The 15695-nt window shown below is 39.5% G+C and overlaps 1 protein-coding gene across 1 annotated transcript in view; it reads right to left on the bottom strand.

Annotated features, from left to right (window-relative positions):
- pclob (piccolo presynaptic cytomatrix protein b) overlaps positions 1-15695 on the bottom strand; it is a 75010-nt gene that overhangs the window by 56310 nt on the left and 3005 nt on the right. Inside the window, exons 3-10 of the mRNA XM_047349357.1 lie at positions 14394-15200; positions 13445-14185; positions 12389-13342; positions 11267-12235; positions 10249-11088; positions 9070-9924; positions 7625-8890; positions 5809-7239 (exon numbers count right to left, since the gene is read on the bottom strand). Coding sequence (XP_047205313.1) covers positions 5809-7239; positions 7625-8890; positions 9070-9924; positions 10249-11088; positions 11267-12235; positions 12389-13342; positions 13445-14185; positions 14394-15200 — 7863 coding nt within the window. The remainder of the gene's footprint in view (positions 1-5808; positions 7240-7624; positions 8891-9069; positions 9925-10248; positions 11089-11266; positions 12236-12388; positions 13343-13444; positions 14186-14393; positions 15201-15695) is intronic.

Raw genomic sequence — 15695 nt, 5'->3', positions numbered from 1 at the left:
TTTTTCTTTGGAAGAAAAGATTTCTGTCCTACAGCCCTACTACTTAGTCCACACATATGGAGAATACAGGAGATTGTTATCACAGGTAGAAAAAAAAACAGTACCTTATGGAAATTCATGCAGCTCTTTCAGTGTTGCTGTCAGCAATATCTCCAGCTATTGGTGCCTTCACTTTGCCACAATGTATTCATAATTCTGTGGAATTATTTTGTCCCCTTCTTCTGACTCCTTAATCTCTCTATAAACTATGGTGTCAGCCAAAGGATGCAAATGAGGTATAAAGAAACATTCTAGAACAGCTAAGCTTTATTTTAGGTTCAGGTTATTTCAGCTTTTTAAATTTAAATATGATTTGGCAATGGTGGTCAGAGTAATTAGACAGAGAGGGGGCTTGGCAACGTGCATCACAGGTCCAAAGTTCAGGAGTCGAACACTGTACAGCTGCGTCAAGGACTAATACCATTTATATATGAATTGCCTGCTCTACCACTCTGCAACATGCCACACCAGCTATTATTTCGTAGACACTAATACTAATACTAATTTGTTTTACATGACTTTTACAGAATATATATCACATTTTAGATGAAAAAAACATTTTAAAAATATTTATCAAAGTCATGTTTTTCTTGCATCAGGCATTCAGGGGTGTGTAGAATGTCGAAAGACGCTGAGAGAGAAATACTGTTTAGAACATGCTGGAATTTCTGGTCCCTGTTCTGTAAGGATATTAGGATATGATTTTATCAGAAAAGCTTTCATGTTTAGGTTGTACTGTAAACTCTCTGTGTTGTATTCCTAGAGAATATATTTTTTTCTACGAGATTTCCAATAATCTACCAACATACTGTATCAAACATTCAGCGTGTTCCTTGACAGACAGAGGGAGAAAGCTCAAAAAGGTAAAAACAATGCAAATTTGCTGTATTCTACTCAGCCTTCCTGTTATCTGCTCTCCCTCACCAACTTGGGCATCTCAACATGTCATGGAAATTAGAATTTCCATTGAAATAGCTTGTTTCCTCTATGAGCTTCCTCAAACGTAATTTTAAATGACTTACTGATACTAAATATAGCTAGTGTAACTTTAGGTCCCCTTCACTCAACAACAGCATCCACAGCTAAGAGTGTTGTCAGCGTGATGTAGTAGTGCTTGAATATGAATTATTTGGCCATTCACCAAATAAATAATAATAATAATAATAGTTATTATTATTATTGTTATCATTATTATTAACACATCCATTCCTGCATCTTAGCTGGTTATCCTAAGAGCCAAGCATTATAGATATGGTTCTTGAAAACTTACCATCACCCTTTTGTGTAATAAAATCTGCTTTATGAGGAGAGAGCATCTGTGAGTATGAATAAATATTACCAATATTAATGATCATTACTAATAAATATCACACATCAGTCGAAGGTACCTTTAAAGTTATTTTTTTTATAATCGCACCAAGATACTTTATTTCACTGAAATTACAAAAATGTGTTTATTGCTATTCATCTACTAATAGAATAATTTCTTAGTCTTTCTCTGGCGCATTTTTGCTCTTTTTAAGGGAGCTCCAGAGGTTCATATTGATTTTCTGGGAAATGCCTTTGTCAAGAGCTAAGGCTGCAAATATACTAGGCTTTTAGCAGCCCCACAGGGCTTTACTTTTTGTATATTAAGCCTTGGAAAAACAAGAATGTTGACCTACTAATCTGTAATAAGCAGAGTGCTTCATTTTCCAAACAAGGAAATACATCCAGTGCAATTTTCCACTCTAACAACTGGTGCATCAGCTACCTTCCCTTACAGCCACATCTTTCAAAATGGCAACATGGTTCGTTCTTAGGTGAGTGACTGCAGTTTGAGGGAAAAATAATTTTACAACCTTAGAATAAAAAAAACACTGTCAAAAGCAAGTTAGAATATTCAGTATCAGTTGAGTGAAATTATTTTAACACATATATTATTGCAGAAGGACGAAACAAAACTAACTTTAGAATAGCATAATTGTGCTACTTTAGGAGACTATGACCTTTAACAGCATTGCAAATTCTACTTGATTCTTACACAACCCACGGCATGCACCATTGCCCATCTCCACTATATAGAGGGACTTGAAATTACCAATTCTGTTACTGAAAGACAAAAGTTAGTATTAGTGTCACTTATTATTAGTATTAGTTTAACCATAAACAAATCATTTAAATCCTTATTGAGACAAAATTTGTTTATATTTGTAAAAGTTTAAATTTGTAAATTTGTTTAAGTAATTGTGGTCCAATTAGTAATGTTTTTTTCACAGATACATTAATTTTGTTGGAATTAACCAGCATAGCAGCTTCACATCTATAAAATTGGGTGTCCGCTTTCTCCCCTTGTCCTTGCAAAGTATTAACCTGCTTGTCAATGCCCATATATGGTGGGATTGAGTGTTTTTACATTGGAACCAGAATTAGAATTGTGACAATTCTTACCAATACTTGCCCACATGTGAACACAAAATAATTTAGATTTGTGTTTATTTTGTTGTTTCTTGTTCATTTATTCAAATAATTTAAGTAGAACAGAAGCAACAGCATCTCCAGCAGTCAAGACAATAGTCTCAAAATTAGGTGCTTATGTAGGAAGAAAAGTGCAAACTCTCTGTTTCTTTTTGAGAATTATTTTCATTACTAATATTTTAAATAAGAATGTAAATTCACATTTTTCACATATCTGTTTTTGACCATAAAACATATTTATATACAATATTTGAAGCTTTAAGATTGGAACCAAATAACCTCTTGTTCCAACGTTTTTTCATAATTTGTTACTAATGAAAATATCCAATTACCAACATACACGGACCTTGCATCAACTTGCATGTTTTAGGTTGTGTTTAAAGACTTCTTTTTTTTTTCTTATTTCTTTTTTTCATGTCAATCTGCTACAGTTAATGTAAGGCAAACAATAGTTTTTTTTTAAATAGTTTTTAAATTTATGTGCCTCTTTTTATGGTTTTTTATTGGTGGACTCCATGTAAACAGTGCAAAGTGATGTCATCCTTTTGCCAGTTGCTGAAATGATTAAATATGTCCTTAGAGATCCATTGCAGCTGCTGTTAGATTTGAAAACTGTAGCTCCAGCTAAACCTATTGCTTTTCCCCCATGATCTTTGCGCAAGTAAAACTGACAGCTAGAATGGGATTTCATCATTTCAAGTCATTTTGTAATTGAAAGATATCCTTCCAGGTGATAATATTTTAGCCTCTTTTCCTGCTTGTTAAACATTTATAGGCATTTCGTATATCAATCCTCTGAATTTATAACCCTGTTTATCAGCTTTTTTGCAAATGTGCTTCAGCATTTTTTTCTTGTCTTTTCACCCAAGTCACAATGATAAACCGTTTAACTAACATGTCAACGTTTTTTGTTTTTGTTTATCTTAGCAGTGTGTCATAGATGAAGTTTTTTATTAAAAAAAAACAAGTGCATCTAAATTCAACATGCATAAACGGACAAACTTAGACAAACTGTCATTCATACTGTCTCATCTGTCATTCCAAAAGCTTTAGCTGGCGAAATATGACACACGTGTGCCCTACTTATCAAACAACAGTCACTCTGAGGGTTTTAATGGCATCAGCTGAAGCTAAACAGGCAATGCAGAGAAATGGATAGACTTTCTTGTGCTTTAGTTGCCTGAAGCAGACTCCTCCTCTTTCAAACATTACAAGTCCTTTTCAAATTGTAAAAGTCCCACATTCTTGACTCTCAGTTCAAAACATTTCCCGAAAGAAAACTGACATCCATAAAGAAGGCCAGTGGAAGAGAGTAAACTTGTTCTTTCTGTCCAGTTGTGCTAGGGCCAGGCAGTACACACAGTCCTCGCAGTATGAACTGTGGTAACCCCTCCCCCAGACTGCCCTCTATTCTTAGGCCCTGGTGTAATTAAAAAAATAATAAAATGAAATGTTTTAAGCACTTGAGATGCACATCTACAAGTTCTATATTGTGAACCTGTGAGAAAGATATGTGCTGGTATATCTTATCCACCTCCATACAAACAAAGGTTAAGGCAACATCCAACCATTCATTTTCTATAGGGGTTGATGCCTTTTCCAGCAGGGATTGGGCAAGAGGCAGGGTACACTCTGTACAAAAAAGCATGCATGCACACGTGCACACACTTATATCTAAGAACAATTTAGAGTAACCGCATAACCAAACAATTATGTTTTTGGACTGTGTGTACAAGCCGGAATACCGGGAGATAACCCACTCATGCATTGGGAGGTCTAACAATTTTCATGCAGAATGCCTCCCAGACCAGAATTTGAAATTTTCTTGCTTCTTGGATGATGTTGCTTAGTGTATGAGACATTATTCTTATTGTCATGACAGTATCTGTCAGTATCTAAGGGGCCTGACTATACAAGAAGGCATGGACACACAGGATTTGATCGAGCATAACCTACCTGTGTAAAAGCCAGCACATGTGTGTTGTTACCAACCACAAACAATTAAGAGCGAACAGCTGAATTACTAGGAACCACAGTTACCAGAGAGGGCAGACTGACTGACAGGAAATGACAGATTCTGTAATGTATCGTGTTGTGACGAGCTTAATCCATTTCACCCCCACTTATTGGCGTATCATAGGGATTTGTTATCTCCAATCTCTCACAGGGTTTGGAGTTTCCCTGGTCCCTGGTCTCCCATGGCAGCAGATCCCATCTCACTAATGCTGTTGCACAACCATCAATCATCACTTTAATTCCTTTCCAGTGCTGCCAGTCTGTCGACAATGCAGTTATGTAACAAATCTGACCTGTCCAGCCAAGAGAGAGAAAGCCACACGATAGCCCCCATGTAACATGTTATCATGAATGTTTTAATCATTAATTCAAAGATTAGGAGAGAATGTCTTAAATCCAGCCAGGATCCTGATTACAGTCATAGCCTGAAAACAAATCTATAAAGCTGTAAAATCACAAATGTTTATCTTAGACAAGAGATTCCAAATGTGTTCTATTTTCAGGAAATTGAGGGATTTTCATGAAATTGAGGCTACATGATTGTCACCCTAATACCAGTGTTGCAGTACCTAGTATCATTGTTTTATTTTAATTGCCTAGAAGGTGATAGATGATGATAGAGAAAAAAAAAGGTCAGGCATTGCCTTTCAAAGCATTTGAAGATATCTCACTCTGCTTGGGATACTGGATGCTGAAATATAAACTGGCATCGCTTATTATGAAACAATTTCAGTTAATAATGATTTGACCAATTGAGGGTGCTTGTAGAGCATTGAAATGTAAATCCCAGATGGACAGGTGATACCAAATTATAAAAATAAATCAACGAGACTGTGGCACAAGTCGCTATAACAGACTCTATCTGTGGTGGACAAATACATATATCAACACTAAAACCTTTTAACCATCTACAAGCACAATCCTGAAATATATTGGTCATCTTACTGACATTGACTTATATACATTGGCCAGGTACGACAATGAGCATTATTTCCTAATTGTAATAAAATAGTTACTGAACATGTGCAGTTTCAGTATTACCTACAGCATGAACTTCTATATAATAATTGTTTTATTACAGCCTAAAAATAGATGTACTTGAATGAGTTATCATTCTCAGCTTTTCTGGAGTATTCATATGCATGCATGGTTAGCAGTAGGAGAACTGTCAAATGAAAACCAGTGCTAATGGAAATGATTTAAGGTTTTTGAATAAATGGAAATGAAAATGAAAACCTCTGCATCATCTTCAAAGAGAAAAGTTTGGCATGCAAAAATAATCTTAATTGTACTTACTTCTGCAGTATGGGGCATGGGATTAAATCCACAGAAGTTGCAGACAGTGTTTTTGCATTCTGTGCAGGTGTTGTAATTCGGATCATCTGTTGAGCCCACATTCAGTTCAACCTTACAAAGAGGACAGGTGGACACAGCTGGTGTGGGAGCAACCTTGTTTACCTCTGTGGATACTGGTAAAACCTTTTCTGATGTTTCTTGTGGTAATGGAGTAGGTCTGGTCTGTTCAGGTGGGGGAGTAGACTTGTCTTGTTTAGTTGCTAGAGTAGGCTTAGCCTGTGGAGGTGGTGAAGTAGGCCTGTCTTGCGAAGGTGGTGAAGTAGGCTTTACTTGGGGAGGTAATGAAGTAGGCTTGGCCTGAGGAGGTGGTGGAGAGGACTTTTCTTGTTGAATTGGTATAGAGGGCTTGTCTTGTTGAGCTGGTAGAGAAGCTTTGTCCTGTTGGGGTGGTGGAGTAGGCTTGGCCTGTGGAGGTGGGGGAGTAGGCTGTACTTGGTGAGGTAATGAAATAGGCTTGGACTGAGGAGGTGGTGGAGAGGGCTTGTCTTGCTGAGGTGGTAGAAAAGCTTTGTCCCGTTGGGGTGGTGGAGTAAACTTGGTCCGTGGAGGTGGTGGAGTAAACTTGTCTTGCAAAGGTGGTGGAATAGCCTTGTCTTGTTGAGGAAGGGGAGTAGGCTTGGCCTGAGGAGGTGGTGGAATAGGCTTGTCTTGCAAAGGTGGTGGCTTAGCTTGCAGAGGGGGCTCTGATCTCTGTGTAGCAGGTGCTTTTGTATCCTTGGCAGAGGTTATCTTAGGAGAAACTGGAGGTGTGGCTTTAGGAGTGTTAGGGGCTGTAGTGGACATCCTCCTTGGAGTAGGTGGTGTAGTTTTAGGTTCATCCTGAACAGCTGAGTTAATCAGTGTAGATGCAGAACTAAGAAAAGATGAACCAAAACCAAACATCTTCCCAGTCACTGATTCAGCAGATTTTGCTGCCACAGCTGGTGTTTTAGGTCCACCAAAGCCAAAGAAGCCTCCAGATTCTTGCTTAGTAGGCTGAACTGGTGGAGTCGGTTTGGCTGGCTGTGTGTCCAACTTTGCAGGCTGTTGCTGTAATTTTTCACCTTCTTGTTTTGACACATCTGGCTTTACTTCTGGTTTTGTAGTTTGAGTAATCTTCGGTTGTTGTTGTTTGTCATCTGGTTGTTGCTGGTCAGAACCTGAAACTACTGGTTCCTTTTGAAAAGACTCTTGCTGGGCTGAAGCAGCAGTTGGCAAAGGGGTTGCAGCTTTCATGGCATCTTTCTGGGTTTTAGGTGTAGGCTTTTCGTTCTGTACAACAGGAGACTGTGAGATCTTGTTTGGTGTCTGTTTTACAACAGGAGATACAGTTGATTCTGATACTTTCAAGGCCCTCTGCATCTGGCAGTTTAGACAAAGCCATTCCTTTGTCTGGAACAAGTGAAATCAAATGAACAGTTGTTGGAAAACAACATACAACACAGTGCAGCCATCATTTCACAGGATACATTTTTTTTTTCATCACAGTCAACTCAGAGAGTGAAAGATAAGTATCACGTGTATTAAGTTATAAAAAAAAACTTCATATACACGTAAATTCAATAAACCATTTCCAAATCTTATAAAAACTAAATACCTGACTATTACTCTTGATTTATAACTAGTTTTACCTGTATTTTTTCATCTTAATTGTGACAGAAGTATTAACATGATGTCTTGGTCTTAAAAAATATCAAATGCCTGATTGTATTTACATTTCCACTGTTGGGATATAAATGTGAAATAATGTGTTTATGTTAAAGCAAATGATGCTTACCTCAGATATATTTGAAATTGCATCAAATCCACACTGGTTGCATACTGTAGTCTTGCATTCTGTGCAAGTGTTGTAGTTTGTAGGATCTTTGGAGTCAAAATTGAGCTTGGTCTTGCAAAGAGGGCACATTGACTGATCTTCTTTTGAAGCAACCTGCCTTTTTGCTGGTACTTTAGAGACTTCTGGTGGTGATTTGGTCAATTTGATTTGCTCTGTTGGATGAATTTCAGTCTGCTGTGGTTTGTCGGATTTCTTGTCCTCAGTTGTCTTGTCCTCAGTTGTCTGCACATAAAGTGCCTTGACATCCTTTGCAGGTAATGTTTTAGGAGAAGCTGGTGGTGTAGGCTTTGGAGATACTCTATCTGTGGTGGACATCTTACGAGGAATAGGCGGTGTAGTTTTAGGTTCATCTTGAACAGCTGAGGTTATCAAATTGGATGCAGAGCTTAGGAAAGATGACCCAAAGCCAAACATCTTTCCTGTCACAGACTCTGCAGGTTTTGCTGCCGTAGGCTGTATTTTAGGGCCACCAAAACCAAAAAGGCTACCTGGCTCTGGTTTTCCAGCCTGAACCGGTGGTGGTGCAGACTTAGGAGAGGCCTCAGGTTTGGGTGGATGTATTGGGGGCTGCTTTGCTTCCTTTTGCTGCAGTGAAGGAGCAGGTTTATCTGAAGGTGGACCAGCTTTTGGAGGCAGTTGGAGTGATGGCTCATCTTTTGGCTGATCTTTTGGAACAACAGGTTTAGAAGAAGTAGGAGCTTTTTGAGTATGTTGCTGTGGTGAACATGGCTCCAGCTGTTGTGAAGGAGCAGGTTTATCTGAAGGTGGACCAGCTTTTGGAGGCAGTTGGAGTGATGGCTCATCTTTTGGAACAGTAGGCTTAGAAGAAGTAGGAGCTTTTTGAGTATGTTGCTGTGGTGAACTTGGCTTCGGTGAAGCTGGTGAAACATCTGCCTTTGTGGTAGTTGATGGACCACTTTTATCAGGGATTGAAACCGATGCATCAGGAACCTCCTTTGTTGGTTCTCTAACAGCACAAGGTTGTGTTTCTCTGGCTGTAATAATGTTGGCAAGGTCACTACTGAAAGTGATTTGCTCAGAAATCTCTTGCTTGGAAGCACCTGCAGCTGGAGTCTCTATTTTCTGTATATTGGCAGGGATGTCTTTCCTTGGTGAAGTTTGTGTTTTCATCATCGGGAGGCCTGGAGGTTCGGAAGCTCCAAGGGCTCTCTGCATCTGACAGTTCAGACACAACCATTCCTTTGCCTGCAAACACAAACAATAATAATAATAGAGTTATACGTAATTAGATAATAATTTGTGTTCTATTGCTTTGAACAAATAAAAGCAGTTTCACAGAAATAGTATTTATTCATTTATTCATGCTGCAGAAAGTGGGACATTTTCAATAGAAGAAAACTTGAAAAAGTTAGTATCGTATTTACCTTAGAGATATTGGTCATTGGACTAAATCCACATTTGTTGCAGACAGTGGTTTTGCAGTCGGTGCAGGTGTTGAAGTTGGGAGGGCTCTTGGAATCAATGTTAAGTTCCAATTTGCAGAGTGGACAAGCAGCTTGAGTCCTTTTGGGTGCATCTCTGGATGCTTCTGGTTTTGGCAGCTCTATCTGACCTTCACCATCTTCATTCTGTCCCTTTGGAGAATCTTTAGGCCCCTGAGGCTGGTCTGGTATCAGTTCCACATGTGTTTTCTGATCATCATCTTCTTTGACCTCAACTGCCGAATTCTTCCTTTGAGGTGTTTTGACTTGGGATTGTAGCACTTCCTCTGTGGATTTGACAAGCTGGTCAGTTGATTTCTTGATTGTTTCAGGTTTCTCCTCTTTCTTTTCTAAAGTGACTTTAGATTGTACAGTTGTTTTGTCTGTGGTAATAGGAGGAGCTTGAGTAGGCATTGGTTGTTTGACATTAGAAACAACAGGTCCTGCCTCTTCACGTTGAGGCACAGAAGACTTCGGAACACCCTCAGCATGGAGTAAATTGGTTTTCACCTCTTTGTTTGGGCTTGAAACTGCATCTGTTGCATCCTTTGAAGCCAGCGAAGTAGGGGTTTTCAAAATGTCTATTTTCTTTCGTGGTGCATCTTGTGTTCTGTCCATATCTCCAGCATCTTCTTTAGGAATACTATATTTCTTTTGAGCAGGCACATCTTTATTGGAAGTACCAGGTGAGGAAACTTTGCTGGGTGGTGCCTGAGCTTTTCTCAGAGGAGGCTGTACTGAGTCAGCTGCTGCCAGAGCTCTTTGCATCTGGCAAGTCAGACACAACCACTCCTTCATCTGTCAGGAAAACAATAGTATTTGTTTTGATTATCTCATATTATGCTGGAAAAAACATACTTGCATGTATTATTTATAAAATATAATCAATAAACATGTGTACATATACCAAACAATATCTTCAAGTGACCTTCAATTAATTAATTTCCATTCTATTCAACTTAACCCAACTTGACTTAATTCAGTTAAATTCAGTTTAGTTCATTTCAATTCAGTAATGCTTTAGTAGTCCCTCTAGAAAATTAAAGGTTGTAGAAACTCTTATTTTGCAACTCAAAGAGTCAGTACAAATGATTATCGATGTAGAAAAGAAAGATCTATTACCTCTAACTGATTTGGCATGGGGTCAAATCCACACTGGTTACAGACTGTGTTCTTGCATTCAGTGCAAGTATTGTAGTTAGGTGGATCTTTGGACTCCATGTTCAGCTCAGCCTTACAGAGCAGACAGCTGGCACCTGGTTTGACAACACCTTGGGAAGCTTCTATAACCTTTGAAGCCACTGGCTGAGCCTTGTCAGCTTTGTCCTGCACCACAGCAGGTGCCTTACGCTGCTGAGATTCTGTTTGCTTCCTCTCCTGGGCAGCAAGAGATTTGACCTCTTTTGCAGGGGATAGCTTGGGAGATACTGGTGGAGTGGTCTTGGATTGTTCTTCAACAGCAGAGGTTATTAAGGTGGAAGCAGAGCTGAAAATAGACGAGCCAAAGCCAAACATTTTTCCAGAGACAGACTCTACTGGTTTGTCCATATTTGGATGGTTTTTACCTCCACCTAATCCAAAGAAGCCTCCTGAATCTTTCTGTGGTGCCGCAGTCATATTGCTCTGCTTATGTTCAGCTTGCCTTTTCTGGCCTGGTGATTTGTTGGGACCTGATGTTTTATGCTGCTCTGATGGGGTTTTCTTAGAAGGAACTGGGCTGGCCTGTTTATTAACCATTTGCTTAGCTACTGTCTCGGATATAATTGGCTGTGTGGGTGAAGACAATTTCTTCTGAGGTGAATGTGGTGCAGATAAGACCTTCTTCTCAGGCCGAGCTGGGCTAGTGATGTCTGTTGTTTGGGGTTTTGCAGGTGTCTGAGGTTTGAGAGAAGCAACTCCCGAAGGCTCTGTTACTTCAAGCATCATCTGCATCTGACAGGTGAGACACAACCACTCCATAACCTAAAAACAGAGGGAAAGCATTTTAATAAAAAATAACTCTTGGTTGGTGTTGACTTGTCCATATTTGTCATTTCGTGTTATATATAATCAAGGAAATTACACTTTTAAAATATGTTGGTCTTTAACAGGCAATAAGGAATAACATTGTGCTATACATTACTATTTTCCACTCTCTTACCATAGTTTTGTTTGGCATCGGGTTAAATCCACACTGGTTACACACTGTATTCTTGCACTTAGTGCAATTATTGTAATTGGGCGGATCCTTGGAGCCTATGTTGAGTTGCATCTTACACAGAGGACAGGTGGACTGTTCTATTTTGACACTTGCTTGGGCACCTGCTTCATGCTTCGAAAGCTCTGGTGGAGTTTTGTCCACTTTGGCCTGTACTAATGGAAGGGTCTTTGTTTGCAATGATGGCTCTGCTTTCCTCTGCTGCTCAAGCTTCTGGGAAGCAGAAGGCTTACTCTCATTTGCTTTTGGTTGTGCAGTTGGTTGACCCTCTGACTGCTGTTGCCTTTCTGACTTCTTCTCCTGTTCTACTTTTGAAGCAGTAGGAGATTTTGCCTCTTTTGAAGGAGACATCTTGGGAGAAACTGGTGGTGTTGTGCTGAGCTGGTCCTTTACCACTGAGGTTATTAAGGTAGAAGCAGAACTAAAGATGGAAGAACGGATGCCTAACATAGCCTTTGCTCCTTCAGGCTGAGCTTTAGATTCAACAAAGCCAAAAAAGCCTCCCGAATCTTGCTCTTTTGCTGAAGGTGTGCTACTCCGTCTTCCGTCACTTTGGTTTGCCTGATCTGATTGTTTCTTTTCATCTGCTTTTAGTATTTCTTCAGATGTTTTTCGATCCGGTGCTGGGCTAGTTTGTTTTAGAGGAGCATCATTAGATGGAGGTTTGCTTAATGGCGTTGACAGTTTTCTCTGTGGTGAGATGTTTCTTGAGAGCTCCTTAGATTGTTCCACAGCATGCAGACCATCCTTCTTTTGAATAGCAGTGAGTTTGGAAGGATCTTTCAGTTGAGCAGAAGTGGGTGATGGAGATTTACTGGGTGAGGTTTGGGACATTAAAGCAGGAGGCCCTGGTGGTTCAGAGGTTCTGACTGCTCTTTTCACCTGACATGTAAGACACAGCCATTCTTTTACCTAAAATACAATAAGCACAAAATGATATTTATTTGAGAAGAAACATTACAATTACTCACAGAAACTAGTTTGTCTACATACAAAAAAAAAACAAGAGTACAGGTGAAATGATAATTTAATTTCTTATCGGAGAGGCTTTGATTCTGTACTTACCTTGCCCAAAGGCATGGGGTTAAATCCACATTGGTTACAAACTACGGTCTTGCATTCAGTGCAGGTGTTGTAATTTGGAGGCTGCTTGGAGCTGATATTGATCTCATCCTTACACAGTGGACAGATAGTCTGACCTCCACCTGAAGATCTTGGAGAGACTGATCCTACATGTTGCTGTGAAGGAGCTTTGTCCTCTTTCTTCAGATGCCTTTCCTCTGGTTTCTTTACTTGCTCTAATTTCTGAGGAAATACCTTTGGCTCTCTTGCTGGTGACATTTTGGGAGAAAGTGTAGGTGTACCTTTTGGTGAAATCTTTGGTGAAACAGACATCTTGCCAAAGATTTGCGGTGGTGCAGACATCTTACGGGAGCCAGGAGATGTGGTCTGTGATTCTTCCTGAACAGCAGATGATATCAAATTTGATGCTGAGCTGAAAATAGATGACCCAAACCCAAACATCTTTCCACCCACAGACTCAGTTGTTTTTGAAGTCTCAGACACTTTTTTAGGATCTATTGACCCAGACTTTTTATCTGCTTCCTGCTGTACATCTGGTTTCACCTCCTTGTGTTTTGGGTCAAGCTCACTTGTCTGGTCAATCTTTTTCTGGGTACCTGTAACCCTTTGGGTATTTGGAGATGTGCGTGGCCTAGGCTGTGTTTTAGCTTCTGGCTCTTTAGCAGCAAGTGGTACAGCTGCATGCTGTGTCTTCTGAGGAGAACCAGGTGTGGAGCTCCCCTTCTTTTGAGGTGAATCAGGCATTGGGGCTTCCATCTTTTTGTCAGATAATTTCTTATTTAGACTTTGCTCTTGTTTAGGAGGTGGGATTTTCTGACTTTCAGTAAAAGGCAAACCTTTGTTTGTTTCAATCTCCGGTTTCATGGACAGTCCAGTGATTTCAGAGGCACCAAGAGCTCTTTGCATCTGACAATTTAGACATAACCATTCTTTGACCTGCAGAAAAACAAAAATCAATAGCAATTAGATGTTGACTGAATCCCAGATTACGTTTGTTTTCAAACTATAAACACATTTTCAGAATATAACTTTTATTACCTCTGTCAGGTTTGGGATTGGGTTAAATCCACACTGGTTGCACACATTGGACTTGCATTCTGTGCATTTGTTATAGTTAGGAGGATCCTTGGAAAAAATGTTGAGTTCAGTCTTACAGAGGGGGCAGATAGACTGGCCAGTCTTCTGACCATCTGAAGCTACTGCATCCTTAACATCTTCTGGTGAGCCTTTTACTATTTTGGCTTGCAGCAATGGAGAGCGTTTGATTTGTTGAACTTGCTCCCCTTTCATCTCTGGGTCATGTTTCTGAACAGGAACAAATTGGGTTCCCTTTGCAATTGGAATTTTGGGAGAAACTGGTGGCGTTGTTTTTGATTCATCTTGAACTGCAGAGGTTATAAAACTAGAAGCAGAGCTCAACATAGACGAACCAAAGCCGAACATTTTGCCTCCAAGTGACTCATTAGGTTTTGCAGCATCAGACTGAGGCTTGGAACTTCCAGATTTTAAGGACCTTCCATCTACCTCTTTAGCCGATGTAATACCACTCTCAATTGACATTTGTGATTTTTGCTGAGGGGGGCATAATGGTGTGGTCTCCTTAGATTTAAAAGGTACTAGAATTTCTTTCTGTTGGGAGGGAGTTTCTTTCTTTAAAGCATCAGCAGACACAGGGGTTTTGTTTGGAGAGGCCCGTAGGTTCATCACAGGTGTTCCTGGAGGCTCAGATGCCCCGAGTGCTCTCTGCACCTGACAGTTGAGACACAACCACTCTTTCATCTGCAATAGAACACATAAACAGACATTTTGATCAATGTTGGCAGAATACAGAGCAAAGCATTATAGTTTATTTAATTTCCCTTTGGGATTAAAAAAGTATGTTTGAATTTGAATTAAATAACTTAATAAATAATTATTAAAAGAGAGGAAATGCTAAAAGTATCCTTTGCAAATATTTTCTTGCTATTTACAAAGCTCTTGATCTTACCTCCTTTACATTTGGCATGGGATTAAATCCACATTGGTTACAGACAATGCTTTTGCACTCTGTGCAAGTGCTGTAGTTTGGAGGGTCCTTGGAGCCCACATTTAGTTTCACTTTACAGAGAGGACATGTTGAATCAGATGCCTTGGAAATAATTGGTGAGGCTGATTCTTTCGTTGGCAGTTCTGAGGAAAGTTTCTCTGCTTTTGGCTGCACTGGTGTGTGACCTGTGACTTGCTGTAGCTGCTGTGGTTTCTTCTCTTGTTCTTGCTTTTTGACAGTGGGGGATTTGAGGTCCTTTGCAGGAGACATCTTGGGGGAAACTGGTGGTGTAAGTTTGGGATCGTCTTGGACGGCTGAAGTAATTAAAGTTGAAGAGCTAAAGATGGAGGTGCCAAAACCAAACATTTTCCCTGGCACTGATTCCGCAGGCTTTGCTGCATCACTTTGACTTTTAGGACCACCAAAACCAAAGAAGCCACCAGACATTGTGGCATTTCCTGTTTTTTGTGGAGGCTGAATGGTCTGGTTGGTTACTTTCTGAGGATCTGTCCTTTGGCTCTGCTGAAGTGTTTTCTGTCCAGGAGCTTGACCAGCCTGCTTATGGCTTACTGGTCCTTCAGTCTTGACTTGTTGTACTGGTGCTGTTGATACTTTATTTTGAGGAGAGCCTGGGGCAGAGGTCGTTCGAGTTGCAGGTTGTGCTGCAGTTGTCTTCTTAAATAAATCGGCCAGGGGCATTTCTTTCTCTGGTTTAATTCCTTCAGCAGCTCGTTTCACCTGGCAATTCAGACAAAGCCATTCGTTTTCCTTAAAAAAACAAAAAAAGCAAGTCAGATAGGAATGAACTCCAGTTAGTACATTTCTCAAACTAAAAATAGCTATGTGTTTGAGGTGTCACATTTTAAACACAATACTACCCACATAGAAATGCTAAATATCATGGAATAAAGGGGATTACACTGACTTAAACAAGGACAAAACTGGGCTTATGATCACTTTTTTATACTGATATAAATAAGAAAAAAACAATGTCACCATTTGAAGTGTACCTTAAGTTTATTTCAGCCAAATGTTGGCTTTATTGTAAAAGTGCCTTAAAACAATAGTAAAACTATAATCATCCATTTATTAAATAAATTAAATATAAAACTAAATCCAAGTAGTAGAACATGTTCTACCCCTAACTTTACTCTAAAAGAAATGTAACTAAAGCATTTTTTAAGTTTATACTTTACTTTTTCAAGTTGCATACTGAAGCCTTTTTTTTTTGTCACTAGCTACTAGGCTAGAAGAGAGCCCATG

The sequence above is a fragment of the Girardinichthys multiradiatus genome, chromosome 2 (assembly GCF_021462225.1).
Source record: "Girardinichthys multiradiatus isolate DD_20200921_A chromosome 2, DD_fGirMul_XY1, whole genome shotgun sequence".
Classification (NCBI taxonomy): domain Eukaryota; kingdom Metazoa; phylum Chordata; class Actinopteri; order Cyprinodontiformes; family Goodeidae; genus Girardinichthys; species Girardinichthys multiradiatus.
Note: the sequence above shows the minus strand (reverse complement) of the source record. Positions and strands in the feature narration are given on the sequence as shown.